The following is a 23,239-nucleotide window of genomic DNA, read 5'->3' on the forward strand; positions in this document are numbered from 1 at the left end:
AGACATTGCTGGGAGGTGGAGGTGGGGGTGGAGGATGCTGGGCTGTGGGGGTGGCCAGAGAGTCCGTGAAGATGGGAATGGATCAGACTTGGTCCTGGGATGGGGGGGATCTGGGCTGTGGGTTGTTTGGGTCAGTTCTGGGCTCTCACCTTCCCTGGGACCCCCTGCACCTTCGCTGGGTCCCCCGCAGGATCCGGGTGTGTCTGGACTGTGAAAAGGGGCAGGTGACATTTTTCGATGCTGGAAACAAGGACCTGATCTTCACTTTCCCGCCGGCCTCTGTCCCTGGGGAGAGAATCCACCCTGGCTTTGGGTGGAGCCAGGATCCCAGCTCAGACTGTGTCCTTGAGAGACAGGGTTGGAGTGGGAATATCCCTGGAGGACTCTTTTCTCCTGAACCCCTGATACCTCATCATGACCCCCTGAAGTGTTTTTTCCATCACTCTGGTTAATCCATCCTTCTGAGAGGCAGCAGCTAGGGGAATGGAAGAACTCCACTGTCTACACGGGGGGTTAGGTCAATCTAGCCATGGCACTCAGGGCACAACATTACCGGAGTGACATAATTAGACTGATCTACGTTTAAGTGTAGACCAGGCCTAAGCGGGGTTTCCCTGGAGCTAGCTGAAAACACAGGGGCGCAGGGATTAGCTGGCAGCTGTGTACAGTGTGTGAAGCAGAAAGCCAAGAGACGCAGCCGTGAGTGTGATCCTGGCAGGAAACAGAGACAGAGCTTGCTTCAGGCACAGGATTCCCTACAAAGGCAGACGTGGTTTCTGAGTAAGGAAACTGCCTGCTGCTGTTTGTTTCTCCTGTGCTCAGCACACAGGAATCTGTGGACATTGTTTGTAAATAATGATTGCACCCAAGGAATACCTGACTCCTGTCATCAATTTCTCCTCCCAGTGGAAGAACCTAGCAAGGCCCCAAATGCTGGCTAACTGCTCAGGTCAGAGGAGCCGTGGTACAACCCGAGTCAGGATCTACCTACGGCAGCAAATGCATTGGGGGGAAACATGTGTGAGGAGTCCCTCAGCAAAGAGCCTGTGCACAGGAGTACGTTGCTGCTGATTGAGGATTTTAGCATATCCAGCTTTCTGTGCTGAACACCCCTCGTTGTCCCGTCTCTCCGAGCTGACACTCCTCTCCCCAGAGCCAGACAAAGCAAAACATGGATCCCTGGCACGTATTTCCCCCCTTTCTCTCTCCCCGCTGTAAATCCAGTCCATACCGTGATTATGGGCTCAGTATTGCCCTAATGAGAAAAAACTATGGGAAGAAACTGGGGCAGCTGGGGTGGGGGGGGAGGAGGGAGGGTGAGTAGGGTTGTTACTTTCTGTTCTGTGTGTGGAGTTGTACAAAGTTGAAACCTAAAATAATCTCTCCAGCTCTGCACTGGTGTTGTGAACGGCTGGGCTGTAACCTTGAGATGGCAAAGTCATAAAGCTTAGATTTGCCATAAAATCACCTGTCAGCTCAAGGGTTGCTCTGGGTTAATGAGTTGCTGTTGTTTTCTTGCCTTGTCACTAGCCCACACCAGCTGCCTCTGACTTGAACCCAGACAGGACTTCCCCCTGTAACCGGCTGGGCCCAGGTGCAGGGGCAGATGTTCAGTTAGACACAGTCAAGCCAAGGCTCCTCTGCACACACATTGTCACTGAAATAACTCGGTGGGGTTGAGCTCCACACCTTTTGTTGTTTCATTGCAAGTCTGCTTGTGGCTGTGGATGCCCTCACTGTGAGTTCAGAATGCCCTGGTTTGATTGAGGGCAAGGGTCTACACACACCACCTGGGAGGTGTGATTCTCAGTTCCAGGGGAGATGTGAATGTGCTGACTCTGCTGGAGTTAACATGGTACCAATAGCAGTGGGGTCGTGTCAGCAAGGAGGGCACACTACCAGCGTCGCGGCAACGTGCTAGCCGTCCTTAGGCAGCACAATCCTGCAGCCAGCGGGAGGAGGAGCAGGAGAAAGATAAGAAAAGAAGGAAGCAGGAACACCTGGACACGAGCTGCTGTGAATGAAAGGGAAACAGGAAACCAAACAAGGAAACAAAATTAAACTCAGGGTCTGTCTTGTGTTCTTATTTCAAAGTTTCCTTCCTCCTGGCTGCAGAAGGGATTTGCCTTTCATTCCGGGGCTACAAGACTGGTAGTTGCTTCTTTACAAAGCGCCTGCTGCTCCCATTCCTTGCCTAGGTGGGAGGGGAGCCTGCTTCCTTCTTTGCCTCTTATCTTTCTCCTGCTCCTCCGGGAGATCAGCAAGGAGGCAGCCTCTCCTTTTTCTTGGGGGGAGCAGCCACCTCATGCTTGCACCTGTGCAGAGCCTTGCGCTTTGGCCCGCACTAAGCAGGTCACCCACCGTGACATGAATGCCAGGCCACGTGCTTCAGTGTGTGGTGACAGTCACTCATCCACACCAGTCCAGCGGTTCCCAACCTTTTCAAGGGTGTGGACCTGTAGGCCAGCAGTAGTGTCCGGCCAGGGCGTGCGGCCCTTCCTCAGGTCCAGGCCCAATGAAAGGCCCTTTTCCAAAAGGGAGGAAGGAAACAAATAAGAACACAAAAGCTAGATTCTCCAACCCCCATTCAGGGTGAAACAGGTTCGCAGTCTATGGCCTCCGGCCCACAGACCGTGTCCAGGTGATCGATCAGGATTGTACTTGGACGGCTAGCCCACGCTGCCCCCTTGCTGACACGACTCCAGCTGCTATTGGGGGTACCATGTTAGCTCCAGCAGAGTCAGCACATTCACATCTATGGAACTGAGAATCACACCTCCCAGGTGGTGTGTAGACTTGCCCTCAATCAAACCAGGGCATTCTGAACTCACAGTGAGGGCATCCACAGCCACATGCAGACTTGTAATGAAACAACGAAAGGTGGGAGCTCAACCCCACCGAGTTATTTCAGTGACAATGTGTGTGCAGAGGAGCCTTGGCTTGACTGTGTCTAACTGAACATCTGCCCCTGCACCTGGGCCCAGCCGGTTACAGGGTTAAAGTCCCTGGGTTAAAGTCAGAGGCAGCTGGTGTGGGCTAGTGACAAGGCAAGAAAACGACAGCAACTCATTAACCCAGAGCAACCCTTGAGCTGACAGGTGATTTTATGGCAAATCTTCTAAGCTTTAGGACTTTGCCGTCTCAAGGTTACAGCCCAGCCCGTTCGCAATGCCAGTGCAGAGCTGGAGAGATTATTTTAGGTTTCAACTTTGTACAACTCCACATACACAACAGAAAGTAACAACCCTACTCACCCTCCCTCACCCCCACCCCAGCTGCCCCAGTTTCTTCCCATAGTTTTTTCTCATTAGGGCAATACTGAGCCCATAATCACGGTATGGACTGGATTTACAGCGGGGAGAGGAAGGGGGAAATACGTGCCAGGGATCCATGTTTTGCTTTGTCTGGCTCTGGGGAGAGGAGTGTCAGCTCGGAGAGACGGGACAACAAGGACTGTTCAGCACAGAAAGCTGGATGTGCTAAAATCCTCAATCAGCAGCAACGTACTCCTGTGCACAGGCTCTTTGCTGAGGGACTCCTCACACGTTTCCCCCAATGCATTTGCTGCCGTAGGTAGATCCTGACTCGGGTTGTACCACGGCTCCTCTGACCTGAGCAGTTAGCCAGCATTTGGGGCCTTGCTAGGTTCTTCCACTGGGAGGAGAAATTGATGACAGGAGTCAAGTATTCCTTGGGTGCAATCATTGTTATTTACAAACAATGTCCACACATTCCTGTGTCCTGAGCACAGGAGAAACAAACAGCAGCAGGCAGTTTACTTACTCAGAAACCACATCTGCCTTTGCAGGGAATCCTGTGCCTGAAGCAAGCTCTGTCTCTGTTTCCTGCCAGGATCACACTCACAGCTGCGTCTCTTGGATTTCTGCTTCACGCACTGTACACAGCTGCCAGCTAATCCCTGGGCCCGTGTTTTCAGCTAGCTCCAGGGAAACCCCTCTTAGGCCTGGTCTACACTTAAACATAGATCAGCCTAATTACATCACTCCGGTAATGCTGTGCCCTGAGTGCCATGGCTAGATCAACCTAACCCCCGGTGTAGACAGAGGAATTCTTCCATTCACCTAGCTGCTGCCTCTCTAAAGGATGGATCAACCAGTGCGATGGAAAAAACACTTCCAGGGGGTCATGATGAGGTATCAGGGGTTCAGGAGAAAAGAGTCCTCCAGGGATATTCCCACTCCAACCCTGTCTCTCAAGGACACAGTCTGAGCTGGGATCCTGGCTCCACCCAAAGCCAGGGGTGGATTCTCTCCCCAGGGACAGAGGCCAGCAGTAAAGTGAAGATCAGGTCCTTCTTTCCAGCATCAAAAAATGTCACCTGCACCCGGTCACAGTCCAGACACACCTGGATCCTGCAGGGGACCCAGCGAAGGTGCAGGGGGGTCCCAGGGAAGGTGAGAGCCCAGAACTGACCCAAACAACCCACAGCACAGATCCCCCCCCCATCCCAGGGCTAAGTCTGATCCATTCCTTCCTCTTCACAGACTCTCTGACCACCCCCACAGCCCAGCATCCTCCCCCCCCACCTCTACCTCCCAGCAATGTCTCCCCGAGGTGAATCCCCCACAGCCCAGCACACAGGGCTCAGTGTCAAATCTCTCAGGGTTGTCGGGCAGATCCTGCCATGTGTCTGCCCATCTCACACTCTTCCCATCCTCAGACAGGATGAGCAGGGGATGAGCCGTGTCTGGGTCCACATTCACATTAGCTGGGGAGAGAGAGAATCAGAGCGTTAGGGGCAGAGCGCAGCCCTGGGTAGACAGGGATCATTTCTCACACTCCCTGACAGTCCTATTCTGGCTGGGACACTCCTGGATCTCAGTGAGCTCCTGGACACCTGAGTGATTCTCCTGTTTCACTCCCAGAAATGGATCAGTAGAGAGAGATGGAGGAAAGAGACTGAATCTGCAGGCAGGGGAGTTGAGAGGAGGCTGGAAATTCATATGCAAACTTGACACAATCAGACTGGGTCTGAACAGGGACTTGGAACGGTTCTCTCATTACGAGAAGTAATTGTCACTGTTCACACCTTCTCACCTTCTAATCAATGCTTGTGAATAGACCTCATCTACCCTAACTGAACTGACTTTGTTAGCACTTGCCCTCCGCGTTGTTATATTTCTTACCCTTGGATGTATATATACACACCTCTTATCTGTGATGTCCACTTCATGCATCTGATGAAGTGGGTTACAGCCCACGAAAGCTTATATCCGCAGAAATTTGTTAGTCTTTAAGGTGCTACAGGACTGTCATTGTTGTTTTTACTCCTGGGTTTGGTTCCTGACTCTGCTGATCTTTTATGGTGAGCAAGGTGCTCGCTCAAGGCCTGCTCCACACTCCAAATTTAGATCAACGTAGCTACATGGTGCAGGGGCATGAAAAGTTCACACCTGAGTGATGCAGCTACGCTAACCTAACCCTTGGTGTAGATGGAGGTAGGTAGATGGCTGGGCTGACAGACGCAGGCTACTGCCATGCAGGTGGGTGGATAATCTACAGTGAAGGAACCTTCTGTCACTGTACGAAGTATCTACCTTACAGGAGCAAGGCTGCTGTGACACTGTAGCACTCATAATGTAGACATGGCCTCAATTTCTCGGTCTTTAAAAACACACCAGCCTCTGGATTGTGGACTGTGCAGTGATTCTCACGAGTTCACTGGCTCCTCTAATATGTAATTAAAGTGGAATGGCTTCACTGAGAGAGACTGAAAGAGAATCACCTCAGAGTGTCCCGTAGCTTGGGGTTAGAGCACTTGACTGAGAGGTTAGAACCCCCTGTTAAAATCCCTTCCCAGGTGCAGGCCAAATTCCCAGCTGGGGTCAGTCAGCCTAGACCCCTTCAAGTCAATGAGGCTTTGCTGATTTCCACAGGCTGCACATCTGGCCCAATGTTCAAAACCCACCGCTCTGCCAGAGGGGGAGAAAGATTGAGCTGTGTGTCTCCCACCACTCAGAAGGGTGCGTTAACCTTTGAGCTCTGGCTACTCTGATGTGGGGAAATCTTCAGGATCTCCTCTCAAGGTGTTCCACTTTGGTCCTCTCCTTGGACCATTCCCTTGTTGTGGTGGAGAGGCTTGTGGGTCCCACTGACCGTCAGAACTATGTCGTCCCAAGTCTTGTACTCCTGGTCTGAGGTAACGTTCCAGAGGAAGCTCAGTCCAAACTTCTCAACACCCTGAAAGTGGTACAGGCAAATCTGAGCACGTGTCAGTTCTCTGCGGCTGTGAAGTCAGATGAGGGGTGCTACAGGATGGAGACCTCTGATTGTGTCAGCCTTCCTGCCACCAGGTTCAGAGCTACTTCCTGGAAAGTTTTGTGAGGTTGCTGCCTACACACCGGCTCTCCCACATTTAGAGATTTCATGCAGTTACCCGCAAAACTCAGACTTGAGGCACCCTCATAATGGCCTACCATCAGTTATTGGTAAGTGAAACGTGGTGGCCTGCCTTAGAGGAATTGCGAGGGAGGGTTTCCCTCTGATCTTTAGAAAAAGGCCCCAAAACAAACTAATTCTGTTGATCCTTGGGAGGACACGGATACAGCCTTGTGTTCAAAGGATTGATACTCAGACAATAATCTCTGAAAATAACATTTTTTTATTTAATGCAGCAGTACTTCCTGGTACAAAATATATTAAAAGAAACATGTTAAAAGAACAAAACATAAATGTTATCAGTACAATTATAGATATCAAAGTAGCCACTACTGCAATACCGTACAGCTGGAAATAGAGTTAAGTGGTGACATGGTACATGCAGTGATCAGTCACGTGTTGGATGCTGACAGCAAGTTCTTACTGAAACATTAAATCGATACACATAAAAACAACCGTCCATACACAAACATCCAACTTTATTGTCTCAGATACACACACTCATCATCCACAGCATGTGAACTGCCTGTTTGGGGACACAAGCCGGCCCCCATCCCTCCGCACAGTGCTGCCCCTTCCATATGAGGCCCTGCTCCTGCCAGCCCCCTTGCTTGCCAGAGCTCCAGCCCCCTAAAGTGACCAGAGAATCCCCACCCCAGTTGGCCCAGGCCACCCAACCCCCGGACAGCCCAAGCACCAGGCAGCCCCAGCCTTGGGGTGTTAAGCACTGGTCTACCCCAACGCCTGGGCACCAAGGGCCAGCCCTGCCTACTCCAGCACCAGTGCACTGGTCGCCTTCCGGTGCTGACTCAGGCCACCCCCGTCCGCCAGAGCACTGTCCCCCTCTCAGCACGGGAATGCTGGCCTGCCCCATCTCCAACCCACCTGAATCCCAGGCCAGCCAGGCCACCCCAGAAGTCCTAAGTACCGGCCTCAGCCAACCCAACAGATAAAGACACCTACACCCCGGCCTACACCAACAGAGGGGCTGAGCAGCATGTGGACTGTGCTGGGTCTATGAGGGCGATACAGCAGGAAAAAATGGGACCACACCTCACTGTGAGAAAAGCGTAGCCTCCCCGGCCTTACATACTCACCACCCCAATCACCATGTGCTCTATTTCTTGTTTCTACTATGGTCATGTTCATTTCTCCGCAGTTTTCTTTTCCTTCAATTTGTCACATTCTTTCTATTATGTCACAATTACTTCTCAGCTGTTGCCACTATCACTGCTCAGTTGCTGTCATGTCTTTGGCACTGCTTGCATTGATTACTACATCTCCTTCAACCACCTAACACACGACTCCCTTCCACAGTGATTTCACGCTCAGTCTTTTTTTTTCCATCTTGCACTCTCTTCTCTGCCACTTCTCATTTTAACTGATTCTCCTAACACTGGTGCCTGTCAGCTCTCTGCCTTATATACAGGTTTTGGCTTTTCTGATTGGTCATTTCCTCACTCCTGGTCATTAGCATACTTATCTATCAATCATCTTTAAGTCTTCCCTGATTGGTTCATTAGAATGGACCAATCACAACTGCTAAACTTATTGTCAATCAAAGCTAGACCTGGCTGAGAAACTACATCATGTTCTCCTGACCCCTCTGTGAACGTGCCCCTGGAACCGGGGAGCAGCATCCGGGGTTTTCCCTCTCTGGGTCCTCCTCAGAGGGGGACCATCCCTCCCAGCTACCTCTCACCAGCAGCAGTCTTGTGCCCTTCTCAGGGCAAGCAGACTAGTGCCGGGCCCTCGGGCTGGGCTGTCAAGGCAAGCAGTCTAAGGCCAGGCCCTCGGGCCGGGCTGGCAAGGCAAGCAGGCCGCTCTCTAGAGCGGTATGGCGGGAAGGCTTCCTCAAGGTGGGTAGGGAAGAGGGGAGGGGGACGCAGGCCCGCCCGTCTCCACTGCGTCCCAGCCCAAGGCCCTGGCAGTGGCAACGGCGTTTGCCACGGGGTCGGCGGGGCTCCGGCCGCAACACGCCGCCCAGGTTGCCCGACTCAGCCACTAACTTGCGGCTATCCCTGGGCTTCTTCCTCCCCGAAACCCCCGGTACCTGCCTCTTCTGGATCTCTGGGGCGCGGTAGTCCTACTAGGCCCTCCTCATCCACGGGCGGCAGCTCGGGCAACTCCATGGGCTCCTCCTCAGAGGGCAGCTCTTCCAGGTCCTGGGGCCCCCAGGCCTCGGGCAGGGCTGGTAAGTTCTCGGGGTCCCAGGCTCTGTACTGCTCCAGCGGGTCCGCTTCCAGCTTCCAGGCCACGGGTGCCTCAGAGGGGTTCTCCTCAGGCTCGCAGTCAGCAGGGAGCTCCGATGGGCCTTCTTCCGGCTCCCAGGCCGTGGGGTCCTCTGGTGGGCCCTCTTCCAACTCCCAGGCCGTGGGGTACTGGGGGGAGGCCTCCGCGGATCCCCAGGCTGGGGTTAAGGCCTGCCGCTCCCTTTCAGTGCGGCTACCTGGCCCGGCCTTGGCCAGGTGCTCAGGAGGAGACACATCCTTCCTCTCCGGCTGTCTCTCTTTCACTGAGCTCACCAGCCTGGCTTTTAAAGGCCTAGCTCCGCCCCCCTGCTTCCGGTCAGGTGGGGATACTGGGGCCTTTAAAGGCCTGGACCCGCCCACCTGCTTCCCGTCAGGGCTTCCCCTGGGGGAGGGCTCTATCAGCCAGGGTGGGTCTGGCTCCCTCTCTGGGTCCTCCTCAGAGGAGGACCACCCCTCCCGGAAACACCCTCCCTTCAGTTTTTGGAGTGAATTTTAGCTCACCTCAGTCTGCCTGTTTGCTATTGACCAAGTTATGCCAAGTCCACCAGTTTAGTTTTCTCTGGCTGGGATTCCCTGCAACTGCCATCCTGTGATCTCTGACTGTAACCGCTGAAAGCTACCTTTATTATTGATTAACCCTTATAGCGACAAACAATTACAGGTTTATGTGCATCTTAACCTTGGGATTCATTGTCACCACTCCAATTATTACTCATTTAAATAAGTTTAATTTCGACCTTTCCTTTGCTTCAGCTAGTGGTGGCAGGGCCAAGTTCTTAGCCCTATATTCCTTACACAGAATACACCAACTGAGAATCTCTTGTATCAGCAGAGGCCTCTGCCTAGGGTGTTCACATCTCCTTCCCCCCGGTAGACCTCATCCTCATATCAAGGGATAGCCCCAGCCACTGCCGGCTTTGGATAAATAATGAAAATGATGGGAACAGACTGATTGGATCAGGGGTCTCCCCCTCGCATGTGCGTGCCCTAATCAGGGACTACACAGACATTCTCTCTCTTTCTCTCTCTCTGGTCCACTGACTGTTCCACTGCAGATTAACACTTAATTAGTCATTGGCTGGAATGAGAAAGACCCTTTAGTCCTGCGGTTAGGGAGCCCCTCTGAGAGGTGGGAAACCTCTAGGTCCAGCCCCCAGCTCCAGTTGCTCTTTTATTATTGACCCCCAATGGAACAGCTGCAACTGGAGAGACTGAAGGATCCCATCCATAGACTATAGCACAGCTGAGTGGTTAGAGCACCCACCTTTATAAAGAGTAACTCCTTTTCAAATCATCTCTCCTCCACTGGCAAAGAGGGAGGCATTGAACCTGGTCCCAGACATCCCAGGCAAATTTGTGCTACCACTGGGCTAATAGTTATATAGTGGGTAGAAACCCCTCAGGCAGCGGGTTCCCATTCGTGAATTGCTAAACAGAGGTAGGCATCCCCCAGCAACCCAGATTTAGTGCTTATCTTCAAGAGAGGGGCAGGGTTTAGGACACACCTTGTTGTTAGCATCTGCCAGGGACCAGTTTAGAGGGTTCCCCATCTAGCATGCTGGCTCTTGTGGATTGCATTGTAAGGCACTTCTCTGTCTCTGTTCATTGTATAGGGAGACTAGGTGCTTGAGTCAGGCTTTGTGGATTGCAGTGTTGTTCTTGTGATATTCTAGGCACCTAAAAATTAAGTGTGGTGATACTCAGTGTTACAAACCCTAAGTCCCTTCATGGAGTCCCCCCCCCCAGTCATTTCACTTAGAAGCTCCCAGAAAACAAAGTCACAGCCCTGGGGCTGACGGTGGGGTGTCTTCTTTCTCACCATTTACATTTCATTTAGAAACACCATTTAGAAAGTGTGTTTTTCTCAATGCGAGAGCAAACACGAGGCAGTGATCTCATTCTACAGTTGTTGTGGAGATGAGTCAAGTGATACTTTCATCTCAGGGTAGCTAATCAAGGTGACTGTTATCCCTCCTAATACCCTCCAACCACAGAATTCTTCTTGACCAGTTACACTGAGGTGAAACCATCACTTGCCTTGTCTATACACAGATTTTACAATGAGAGAGAGAAATCTACACCCCACTGTAGACAAATGCCCAGAGACTGTCTCTCGGATCTGGTCCCATCCCATCAACAACTCCCTGGAGCCCACAGCAATTGCTGATGGGCAGAAGAAATGTGAACAACATATTTCATGTATCTTTAGCTACCTTTGAATAAATTCAATGCCTCTGGAAACAAAGAGGAGAATCAGCACCACATGTTCAGCAACCTCTCCACAGAGCACAGCTGACGAATGCCTGGTTTACATGGCTATAGACAGCAGAAGAGACAGAACACAGGCTGGATAGCAACTTATCACAGTAAAGCCTCAGCTCACATCATAGGGACATGCCGGTATATTGCCTGTTGGTGCTGGAGGTTCACAGCCAAGTAAGGAAGCAAATCCCACGATTCTACCCCCAACAATTGCAGCTGGGAAATTAACAAAACAAAAATAAATCAGAATTGTCTTGCAGGCTGTAATGTAATGTAATTTAATGTAAATACTCGTCAGACTGAAAAGGAGCTAAGAAGAAGCTTCAATAACCCCAGCAACGGAAAAGAGACACAGATTTTGGGAACAGTTTTTTTAATGACACTAAAATGGCAACAAAGCCAAGGAAGTGACGTGCAATTAATGAGTTGCAGTCTCATCTTCAGTGATGTTTTATAAATCTCTCTGTCCCTTTTCTCCTCCTTTTTCTTTCACACTGTTCACTTTTACTCACCATATCTCTAGCCCACATTTCCCATCCCTGTTTATTTCTGTTTCTCTTCCACTTTCCTCTGATCCCTGCCACAGATCATTCCCCACTCACGTTCTCCATTCTCTCCCTGAGTTTATTCCTTCCCCTCTTCAGAATGTTTTCCTCTCATTGTTTTCATAGCTATTTTACACCATTTCTCCAGAACCCTCTGTTCATTTTGTTTTATTTTATCTTTCCCTTTTCGTTCCTCTATTTGTTCTGGTTCAACCTACCCTGGCCCCAGAGGCTCTGCAGCATTGCCAACTGCAGAAGTTAAAAATCATGAGTCAGAACCGACATGAGGTTTCAAACCAACACAGACTGTATTCTGGCTGATCCTGTGATTTGTGAACTCTCCCTGCCCATCCCCTGCGTGTGTGTGTGACAATTACTGTGGTGCCAGCCCTGCAGCAACAGAGGAAGGTGACTGTGGCCCTGCGGCAGGAGCTCTGGCTGGGAGCCCCAATGAGATCTAACCCCACAGATTGTACAAACCCTCCCTGCCACTGCGGAGCTTCAAGCTTCTTCCCAACCCCCCAAACCCTCATTAATTAATGCTGGGTCCGGCCACCCCCACGTCTGCCTGTCCCCAGCCCGGCTGTTAATTCTGCCCCTGCCCAGCCCCACATCTGCCCCTCAGGGCCCCTCTGCTCCCCCTGAAGCTCCAAGGATTCTTCACCCTCCTCCCCCTCCCATCCCTGGTGCTGCAGGGAAGCGGGGGGGAGCCTCCAGGGATCATAGAGATAGGGGACCACAGGGCTTGTTAGATGTGAATCCTCCAAGGTCATAGAGACTAGGGTGTGTGAGCCTAGAGAGGCTGATTTCTACCCCGCTCCCCCATGTGTGGGACACAGGCTGAGCTGGGATCCCACCACCCAGAGCCAAGGGCGGATTCTCCCCCCAGGGACAGAGGCCGGTGGGAAAGTGAAGATCGGGGCCTGGTCACCATCATCGAAAAATGTCACCTGCCCCCGGTCACAGTCCAGACACACCCGGATCCTGCTGGGGATCCCTTCCTCCTCACAGACTCCCTGGCCACCCCCACAGCCCAGTATAGCTCATCCCCCACCTCCACCTCCCAGCAATGTCTCCCCGAGGTGAATCCCTCACAGCCCAGCACATAGAGCTCAGTGTTAAATCTCTCAGGGTTGTCGGGCAGATCCTGCCGTGTTTCTGCCCATCTCACACTTTTCCCATCCTCAGACAGGACGAGTAGGGGATGAGCCGTGCCTGGATCCAGAGTCACATTCGCTGGGAGGAGACAGAATCAGAGCATTAGGGGCAGAGCTCAGCCCTGGGGGAGGGTTTGATGGTGTCAGTGACAGAATCTGCCCCACCTGGAGCGTGAATCAGGAAATCTCCTTCCTCCAGGATTTACCTGTCAGCTCTGAGATGGCAGCAAAGTGCTGGAGAGAGTCACTGCCTGGCAGAAATGAGTGAGTCACAGAGTGAAAGAATCAGCTGGGCCAAGCCTAGGACTTCGAATCTTTCCCCCTGCCCCAACTTCTCCCCATGGAGGGCCTAGCAATTCTGGGGGCCCTGGCAGATTGTGCAACTCAGTGAACATTGACAGAGCTCCCCTCCCCCTCCCCAGCTTGAATCTCACTGTGTCCCTGCTCCCGAGCTGGGCATTGGTTTGGGGCCTCCCTCCCGCTCGTATCCTGCCTGCTCTGAAATGTCACACCTCGTACAGCAACGGGCCAAACAGGAGCAGGATTGAACATGCCCAGAACTGCACTGCTCAGCAGCAGTTGCAACACAAAAGTACATGAGCATGAGGGAGGGGTTAACACAGGGGAAGGGCTCCTAGTTGAATGAGGAAGAAGCTATGTGTGGGGGGAGTTGTGGAGTAGGTGGCTGGTGGAAAGAAAGAGAGGGCCATGCTAGTGATGGGAGACTAAAGTCATGTCCTGTTTAACAGGGACAGGAGAATTCTGGTATCATGGTAGTTGGAGAGAAGAGAAAAGAGACAAGATCTCAGGTTGCAGAGCCCGTCTGTGCTGGTTTTATTCTGCTGCATCCTAGTTTAGCAGCCTGGTCACAGGCGCTCCCTGGATCTGTATATTGGAGCCAGGAGAGCCTCTGTCTGTGATCACGGCTCTGTCCCTCTGCTTCAGATTAGAGCAAGGATCACCCACAGACACACTCCCTGCTCACCAAGTCTATATGAGGTCACTGCAGAGCTACTGGCTTCCTCCATAGAGAAGATGAAGGAAGAAACAGAGCGGCACTGGAGATAGGCCATCAGAACCTGGAGAGAAAACAAACTCCCCTTGGGCCAGAGGTTGTGGAGCTGCATTTCCCACTGGCTCTGTCCAATGAGTGGAAGCTGCTCTCACAAATCTCTGTCGGGTGCAGAGCCCATGTAGACAGTGAAGAGGCAGGAAGAGTAGCTGCAATATGCTACAGATCATTGCTGTGTGCTAGGAAATGCAGGATCCTGGGGAATGAACTAACACGGCCACTTCCACTTCAAGGAAAAAGAGGAACATTGTCTCATGGGAACTGATATATAGACATTGATAAAACACTATCTTTAATTACCTTCTTCTATAGGTGCCACGTGTCTTCTCCACCCTAAAACCAAGCACATCATTAGAGATGAGAGCTGATCTCAACAAGTATTTCATGATTCAATATTGTACAAACTATTACAATGAGGGAAAAATAAAGCAATAAGTTTTCCAGAAGTATCCTGTGATATAAATTATCAGAACCTTCACTGACCTGCATGAGTCTCTCTCCCAGGGTGTATCTTCACTGCAGAGTTAGCCCAGGATCTTACTTGACTGCTGCCCCTAAGCTGTTTATTGCTCAAGCACAAAAACTCTGACTCAAGTTTGCTGCTCCTTTAAACTCAGGCTATCTGGCAAGACTTTGGGTATAGGCTATAGTCCAGGTTCCACCTTAATACAGGTTGGTTACCTGGGTACTTTGCGGTGTGGATGGAGGCTAATCATCTCAGCTGGTACTTTCAGGTGGCACATCATTCAGGCACAGAAAACAAATATGCTGACTTCTTATCACAGGATGGAGTGGACACGAACTGGCCACAGGACACCACAGCCCAAAGTCTGAGGGGAACAGTGTGTGAGGGGGTAGTACACAAACCTACCCTTGGCTTGAAGTGTGAAAGGACAGAACTGGGCCCAGGTATCCCTGACCCTCCAGCCCTGTAGATCATGCTCCAACTGGAGAAAGGGGTGAAAGGGGAGTAATCCAGCTCAGAAGGGAGAGGCTGGAGATGACAGACCTACCCTGAAGGGTCCTGACAAGAACATAAGAACAGCCATATTGGGTCAGATCATTGATCCATCTAACCCAGTATCCTGTCTTTCGACAGTGGCCAGAAAAGCCTTCCAACAAGGCTGCCAGAGAAGTCTCCCCAAGTGACTGACTTAGACTCATTGGGGCTGATGCTTTGATTGCCTTTTCTTTTTCTTTTCCCCCATGTTGGACTGGAAGCTGGAGGAGAACAGCAGAGGGTAGGAAGTGATGCAGGGAGGGTGACTCAGAGGACCATTTTTGGGACCAGACATGGTTGACCCTCCTCTTGGGTCAGAGCCAGGTGGAGTGGACAGGCTGGGCTCCCCTACCACTGCACGACTCCATGCTCCTCTGATTAAAAGAGGACCTGGACAGCAAGACCTGCCCATTGGGAGGGGGCACTAAGTGTACTAACCACTAGGTCACATAACCCAGCGACAACTCAAATTACACTCCCACGTGAGGATGCAATTTGGTACAAAAATTTCTTCTCAGAGGAAGGACAATGACACTTACCAATTTCTAGATCTCGTTTCCCTAGAGAATAAACAGAAATACATATCAAAGTTTATGAGTTTTCCTTCCCTTCTGTGTTGTTTCTCTTTATCATCAATACAAAGTTCAGGCAGGTGATTATTTCTATTCAACTTCTTTTCTATTGCTTCTTCCCACACCCCAAATAACATTGTGGTGTGAAGTTTATCTAATTTAGACTTACTCCAAATTTTATAAAACTAGACTCTGTCAAGGGGCCACACCCCATCACAGATGGGAAAAGACGAAAACTCCTCTGGGCTCAAGTGGTATTAACCAGGCGTTGCTGTAGGGCCTGCTCCACTTGGAGGACATGATCTTGAAAGGGAGAGTTTGTCACAGGAAGGGGGTGGCAGCCAGGAGGAAGGCTGCTGGAATTCAGAGGCAGGCGATTCTTGCAACAGAGCCGCTGGTAGGAAGACAACTTGTGAACGTTTGCTACTCAAAAGGGCCCTTCAGACCAGGTCCAAGCTGACTGCAGCAGGGAGTGGTTGAAGATAAACCCTGTCCTGGAGTCCAGACTCCCTCGGCACACTCCTCAGGGATAAACACACCTGACCGAGCATTCGCAGTGACACTCAAAGAGCACTGTCAGAGCAGTCGGGTGTATTAGTTACATGGACACAGCTGCCTAGGAAGCCCTCAGCTTGTCACCGAGAATGGAAGGTTAAAGCACAGACTGTTCTGGTCAGCCCAGAGCCCAGCCAAGCTGTAGTGAACCCCACTGTCCTAGCTCTGTCTGACCCCTTTGGTCAGACCCCAGGTGAGAGCCCCGACTCCTTCCAGCAGCCACCACCTATTCCCCCACCTCACACCTCTCCGGTCCTTTGCTCTTGAGCTGGGGGATGTTGCTCAGCTTCCCTGCTCAGGTGTGGGGAAATCCATCTGTCTCTGGGTCATTGGTTGCTAGGTGCCAATGTTCAGGTGACTGGAGTTAGAATCATAGAATCATAGAATATTAGAGTTGGAAGGGACCTCAGGAGGTCATCTAGTCCAACCCCCTGCTCAAAGCAGGACTAACGTCAGTTATATCATCCCAGCCAGGGCTTTGTCAAGCCTCAGCTTAAAAACTCTAAAGATGGAGATTCCACCACCTCTCTAGGTAACCCATTCCAGTGCTTCACCACCCTCCTAGTAAAAAACTTTTTCCTAATGTCCAACCTAGACCTCCCGCCCTGCAACTTGAGACCGTTGCTCCTTGTTCTGTCATCCGCCACCACCGAGAACAGCCTAGCCCCATCCTCCCTGGAACCCCCTTTCAGGTAGTTAAAGGCCGCTATCAAATCCCCCCTTTCTTCTCTTTTGCAGACTAAACAAGCCCAGTTCCCTCAGCCTCTCCTCATAAGTCCTGTGCTCCAGCCCCCTAATCATTTTTGTTGCCCTCCGCTGGACTCTCTCCAACTTGTCCACATCCTTTTTGTAGTGGGGGGCCCAAAACTGGACACAATATTCTAAATGGGGCCTCACCAATGCCGAATAGAGGGGAATGATCACTTCCCGCGTCCTGCTGGCAATGCCCCTCCTAATGCAGCCCAATATACTATTAGCCTTCTTGACAACCAGGGCACACTGCCAACTCATATCCAGCTTTTTATCCACTGTTAGCCCCAGGTCCTTTTCTGCAGAGCTGCTGCCTAGCTCGTCGGTCCCCAGTCTATGGCTGTGCATGGGATTTTTCCTTCCTAAGTGGAGGACTCTGCACTTTTCTTTGTTGAACCTCATTAGATTTCTTTTGGCCCAATCCTCCAGTTTGTTTAGGTCACTCTGTATCCTATTCCTACCTTCCAGGGTATCTACCACTCCCCACAGCTTAGTGTCATCTGCAAACTTGCTGAGGGTGCAATCTATCCCATCCTCCAGATCATTAATAAAGATGTTGAACAAAACCGGCCCCAGGACCGACCCCTGGGGAACTCCGCTTGTGACCGGTTGCCAGCTAGACATGGAGCCATTGATCACGACTCGTTGAGCCCTATGCTCTAGCCAGTTCTCTATCCATTTTATAGTCCATTCATCCAACCCATCCTTCTTTAACTTGCTGATAAGAATACTGGAAGAGACAGTATCAAAAGCTTTGCTAAAGTCAAGGTATATCACATCCACCGCCTTCCCTACAACCACAGAGCCAGTCACCTCATCATAGAAAGCAATCAGGTTGGTCAGGCATGACTTTCCCTTGGTGAATCCGTGTTGACTGTTCCTGATCACCCTCCTCTCTTCCAAGTGCCTTAAAATGGATTCCTTAAGGACCTGCTCCATGATTTTTCCAGGGATTGAAGTGAGGCTGACCAGTCTGTAGTTCCCTGGATCCTCTTTCCTCCCTTTTTGAAGATGGGCACTATATTTGCTTTTTTCCAGTCCTCAGGGACCTCCCCCTGTTGCCACGAGCTTTCAAAGATGATAGCCAATAGCTCTGAAATCACCTCAGCCAACTCCCTCAGCACCCTCGAGTGCATTGCATCCGGCCCCATGGACTTGTGTATGTCTAATCCTTCTAAATAGTCTTGGACCTGTTTCTTCAGCACTGCAGGCTGTTCGCCTCCTTCCCATTCTGTGCCACCCAGAACAGTAGTCTGGGAGCTGATCTTGTCTGTGAAGACAGAGGCAAAAAAGGCATTGAGTACCTCAGCTTTCTCCACATCCTCTGTCACTAGGTCGCCTCCTTCATTCTCTAAGGGGCCCACACTTTCCCTAATCTTCCTCTTGTTGGCAACATGCCTGTAGAAACCCTTCTTGTTCCCCTTCACGTCCCTTGCTAGCTGCAACTCCAATTGTGCTTTGGCCTTCCTGATTTCATTCCTGCATGTTCGAGCAGTGTTTTTATAATCCTCCCTAGTCATCTGACCAAACTTCCACTTCTTGTAAGCTTCTTTTTTGCGTTTAAGTTCGCCAAGGACATCTTTGTTAAGCCAATCTGGACGCCTACCATATTTGTTATTCTTTCTGCACATCGGGTCTTAACAGATACTCTATCAATATATGGATTAAGGCCCAGGCAGCCAGGCAGCACCTGCACTTATGTCTCCTAGCCTCCCTTGAGAGCAAACAGTTCTTTCCCCCCTACTGGGTAACAATGCCACATATAGGGGAAACTGAGGCACACATGTGATTGATAAACATATTACAGAAAATTCCCACTTCAGCACACCTTCATTAACAAGCCAGACCTCTGTAGATTCTTGTGAAAAATTCTGAGACGGAGGTCTCGTCTGCACTGAAAACTAGGCATAGCCACTTCTCTGACATGCGTAAAAAATCCACAACCCTGAGACACATGGCTATGCTGAGCTCATTTCTTGATTAGAAGGACTTTAGGGGAAAAGGTCTCTGGAAACACCCAAACAGACCCTAAAAGGTTCAGCTGATCACACACACACCAATCTCTTCCCCCCGCCCACCCCAACACACATACAAAAAAAAAAAAAAAATCAAAGAAACAACCAAGCCTAGATACAAATGTGTAACTATCGTCAAAACTTGGATTTGTGGAAAAAGGAAAATTGAAACTTACCAACTTCTTCAGTGAGTTTCCCTTAAAAAATACAGAAATAAACAAATTATTCTCATGTCGTGCTTCCTGAGAGTTAGAACACGACATGCTATAGTAACAAAATTCCTTGGGAGCATAGAGGGACATGTCCCATTCATTTGGAAATTAGGCAGATATTCTTTATGGATTAAGCGAACAGAGGCATGGACAGGGATGTCTGAGTTATGTAAAAGTTTATATGACCTTTTACCCTCCTGACTGAAGAACAAATGTGTTCATTTACTGATTTACCACAGGGCATTTCCTTAGGGTACAGCACTGTAATGTCAAGGTGCACTACACTTCATTGGCAAAAAAGCGATTTCAAGTACACATATGGGAGCCTAAGCTTTGCAAAACCTTGTCTCAAGTGGGACCAGAGACAGACAGCTGTAACCCCCTGAGAACTGGGAAAGAGGGGTGATGGAGGACTGAGTAGAACACAGCTGTGTCTGCTATGATCTGATTGTCTGGTTCAGTTTCTATTCTCTCTCCCCACACACTTCTGCCCCCACCCTCTATCAATAAATACACATATATTCTTCTTTATTAGGATAAGATCAGCGAGTCACACATACTTTTCATGTTAAATTCCTAAATTTCTCTTATTCATTTATTAGAATAAAACCTTCATGTCCAGTGTATTTCTCCCTCTGATAGTTACCTTTTGTTGTAAAGAGATAAACAGTGAGGCCAATAAAACCAAACAAAACCATCAGGATCACACTCAGAGCCACCATCCAGGGATTCACCCTTGGGAAAAAGGTATCTGAAAAACAAAATGCCCAGGACTTGCCTTAGTTTGTAAGCGGTGACTAAAAGCAGATGATTTTATTTCATTGAAATACATAGATAGAGCCCAGCAGGATTTGTGTGAGACAAGAGTGAAAGAATGGCCATGTGTGTACTACACAAAAGACCAGAAACTGATCTTAAAAATGGCTCCAACCAACACAGCTTTAACACTGATTTATCCTTGAAAAAACAGGCCTGGTTTGATTCATTGCTATTCAGAGGGCCATACACTTCAGGGTCTAATTATCTACTCATAAAACCCCATTAACTTCAATAGAGTTACACCAGCAAATAATTTGTCCCTTAGTGTTCAGCAACATTCAGAAATTGCCATTTTAATTAGCATATTTTTGAAAAATCTACTATTACCCTCCAAATATTTGGAGAAATCACAATCACAATTCCTAAAGATATTTGTGCAGGAAACTAACTAATTTTCATTTGCTCGTCTTGTGTTCACAGTGATTCAGTCACAGACTCATAGACTTTAAGGTCAGAAGGGACCAATATGTTCTACTGCTCTGACTCCTGCACAACGCAGGCCACAGAAACTCACCCACCCACTCCTGTAATAGACCCCTAACCTATGACTGAGTTATTGAAGTTCTCAGATCATGGTTTAAAGACTCCATGATGGATATAACCAGGATGGACTTTTCAAATGTGCCTCAGGCCTTCTCTGCACATGGTTTGTGCTCTGATTTAGTGAAACTCTTATTGAGTCATTTTTAAATTGGTTGAAGAGTTGACAACCTCTGTGGGTTCCACCAATTTATATAAATTACTGCATACAACTGTAAATAATAAATCAGCTTAATAGTGCCCTGCCTCCATTTAGCTAAAGTCAGTAAGGAATAGACTCAAGATAAATCTATGTAGGGCACTCTGAAACTTGTATAAGCATTCACCCAAGCTTAATAACTTAATAATAATAAGCTTAATAACTTAATAGTTATTACATGCAAATTTTATGTGTAGACCAGGGTAAATTGAGTCCCTTTGTGGATCTGGACCAGAGTGACTTAAGGAGCACAAGTCCCATTGAAAATTAGTAGAAACAACATCATATGACTTAGGTAACATTTTGCACAACAATTAATGAAGAATGAGTTGGTACAGCGACAAGATCAAAAACAAGCCACAATACAAAATTTACCACATTTAAATAAACCATTAATATGAATTTAAAGTTGCAGAAACATCTTGTGTCAGTGCATTGAGTGAAAGTTTCACCTAAAAACTGGTGGAAGTTTTGTGTGTGTGTGTCCGTGTGAGTGTGTGTATGTGTGTGTGTGCATGTGCACTAGAATATCAGGAAAGACAGGCTTAATATTAAACTTACATGAAATCGAAAATGTTCATTGTCTTAATACATCCAATTAAGGGAATCAGGCTGCCTAAACTATGACCCCGTAAAGATACCAGACTGCCTTCTTCTTTGTTTCTATGTGGATTATTAAATACCCAGCACAGATGTTTCAGTTCTTTTCTTCCTATGTCATGTTTTATTTCTAGCGATGGTGAGTTCAGGGTGGGATTTGAATGGTAACTCACCTGCTATATAAACTGCCGATTCCTTGTCTTGATTGAGAACGGTGTTTCTGATGCAACAGGACAACTTTTGGTTTGACTGTTCTTTTACAATGATAGCAGTTTCTGTTTGAAACAGGTTGTTATCCCCTTGGGATTTTGTTTCAGAGAGTGATGGTAAATGTCGCCCACTGAGATCTTCCCACAGCATCTCAGGCTCTGGGTACCAACCAGCTGATCGACAAACCACCCGGATCCCTCCATCCTGGTGACCCTCAACAGAGATGAGAGGAACAGAGCCTAGTCCTAAGGAGGAAATACATAAAGGTGCTAATTCCATGAATTAATTTATAAGGCATTAGGGAGGAGGGACAGTTTGTGGATCCCTTCCTCACACTAGAAAGCACTAATTCATGTGGGTAGGCAGCTGAAGGTTAAATGGATACTAGAAACTCTGAAATCCCAATGCTCATGGACACTCAAAAAATGTAAAGTAATATTTAAAATAATCGCACTGAGTCAGTGAGAAATATTGTCCTCTCAAGACAGGAGCAACCGGGTGCGGAGCACCTTTGGAGATATGACCCCTTCATTTAGATACCCGAATGGGATATGAACTTTTTGAAAATCTAATAGTAAGTGCATTGGATAGATATATTTATTGTAAAAAAAATGTAATTGTCTTCATGGTTATAGTGTCAAAGCAGCATGGGAGAAAGATCCGTCTTCTCTAAGAGTGGTAAATACATAACTCCCCACCACCATCATCACCATTATATAGTCTCAGCAAATAAGAAGGTTCCATCTGATTTCAACTACACCCCTAAGTAACAACCAGTAGTGAACCAATCAGAAGGCCATAAAAGTCTGGCAATCCCACCTTAGTCACACAACCTAGAAATGCCTGCAGAGCAACTGGAAGGCCATATATGTCTACAATTCCTTTCCCCGTGAACTAAAGACGCTTTTTGGAGTCAATCAAGATATGGCAAGAAAGTGCCTTGGCCATCCTGAAAATGTTTTTAATAACATGTCGGGAAAGTTGGCAGCATATTTTCCCTAGTATGAAAGTGGCTGTTTGCTGAAATTTAGATACACTGTGTTATTGTAAAATATTTCACAAGCAGGGAGTCACAGTTGTTGTAATATGAAAGAATAAAGCCCAAAGACCACACAAAGCTAAAACAGACACAAGCCACTGACCTGTTACCCGCAGTTCCAATATGGTTTCTTCATAAAATGTATCATCTTGAACAAAACAGCTGTATTGTCCTTCATCAGAGAGTCTGATATTGAGAATCCTCAAGGGAACATTTCCATCTGTGAGTCCAGCTTTCGAAAGCTCCGTCCTTCCCTGATACTCTGGCATCTGCCCTTCATCCTGATCCTTCCCATCACGATACAGGTGCACAAAGAATAAATACTCAGACCGGAACCATCTCACCTCCATGTTTGCAGCGCTCATCCTGGGGGACAGGTGACAGGGCAACACAGTGTCCTGACCCAGGGTGGCAATGACAGGGTCACGGGGTCCAATCACTGTGAATGCCGCTGGAAAATGAATCAGGAAAAAAAATAAAATAAGCTCAGAGGAAGGTGGGAATTGGATAGGAAGGACACATCCAACAGGTTCCATTTGATACAAACTTTCCAAAAAGTTCAGCCAGAGGCAGACACCGGCATGGAAAATTTCAGCCTGAATGTTTCAGGGAGATCAGTGCTCATGTGCAGTGGGGGTGGGGCTGTGTTATAAGAACACTCAGTCTCAGTGCATGGCCCAGACACACAGCACTGAGAGGGGGCGTGGAGCTGATAACACACAAGCTTGGTGCATGGCACAGGCAGGGAGCACTGGACAGAGTGGCGAGCTGGGAATAGGTAGGTTCAGTGCATGGCCCAGGTGCTGACACGGGTTGCGAAGCTGAAGAGGGGTGCGTTCTGTCCATGGCATAGTCGCACATCAGAGAAACTGAGGCAGAGAACTGGGAATGGACGTTCTCGGTGTGTGGTTGAGACACACTTCCTATTCAACAGCCTGCTTTTCCAAGTGCTCTGGAATTCACATGAAATTTGCTGGGCCTCAACAGTACTAAGGGTAGTGTAGGTGGGCCATATCTGGTGTTCTTTCACCATGGTGCTCC

General features: G+C 49.0%; 1 protein-coding gene across 1 annotated transcript; it reads right to left on the reverse strand.

Annotated features, from left to right (window-relative positions):
- Positions 1–4,213: 4,213 nt before the first annotated feature.
- Positions 4,214–22,734, reverse strand: LOC137158431 (butyrophilin subfamily 1 member A1-like). Its single transcript, XM_067556191.1, has 9 exons — positions 22,302–22,734; positions 21,123–21,404; positions 19,438–19,542; positions 18,756–18,776; positions 15,227–15,247; positions 13,988–14,020; positions 12,447–12,694; positions 5,723–5,731; positions 4,214–4,474 (listed from the first exon to the last, which is right to left on the reverse strand). Exons 1-9 carry the CDS (start codon positions 22,732–22,734, stop codon positions 4,214–4,216), a joined length of 1,413 nt encoding a protein of 470 aa, XP_067412292.1.
- Between the last annotated feature and the right edge of the window lie 505 nt (positions 22,735–23,239).

Source organism: Emydura macquarii, unplaced genomic scaffold (assembly GCF_026122565.2).
Source record: "Emydura macquarii macquarii isolate MOO-44397 ecotype Brisbane River unplaced genomic scaffold, CSIRO-AGI_Emac_v2 contig_1680, whole genome shotgun sequence".
Taxonomy (NCBI): Eukaryota; Metazoa; Chordata; order Testudines; family Chelidae; genus Emydura; species Emydura macquarii.

What these genes read in the sequence shown, in the direction of transcription:
- LOC137158431 (XM_067556191.1), bottom strand. Translation starts at nt 22,734, where the DNA reads ATGGAACCTGTTGGATGTGTCCTTCCTATCCAATTCCCACCTTCCTCT. An exon ending in ATTGGAACTGCGGGTAACAG is followed by an intron (nt 21,405 to 22,301) that starts GTCAGTGGCTTG and finishes TTTCCTCCTTAG; the next exon opens with GACTAGGCTCTGTTCCTCTC. An exon ending in TTATCTCTTTACAACAAAAG is followed by an intron (nt 18,777 to 19,437) that starts GTAACTATCAGA and finishes GTATTTTTTAAG; the next exon opens with GGAAACTCACTGAAGAAGTT.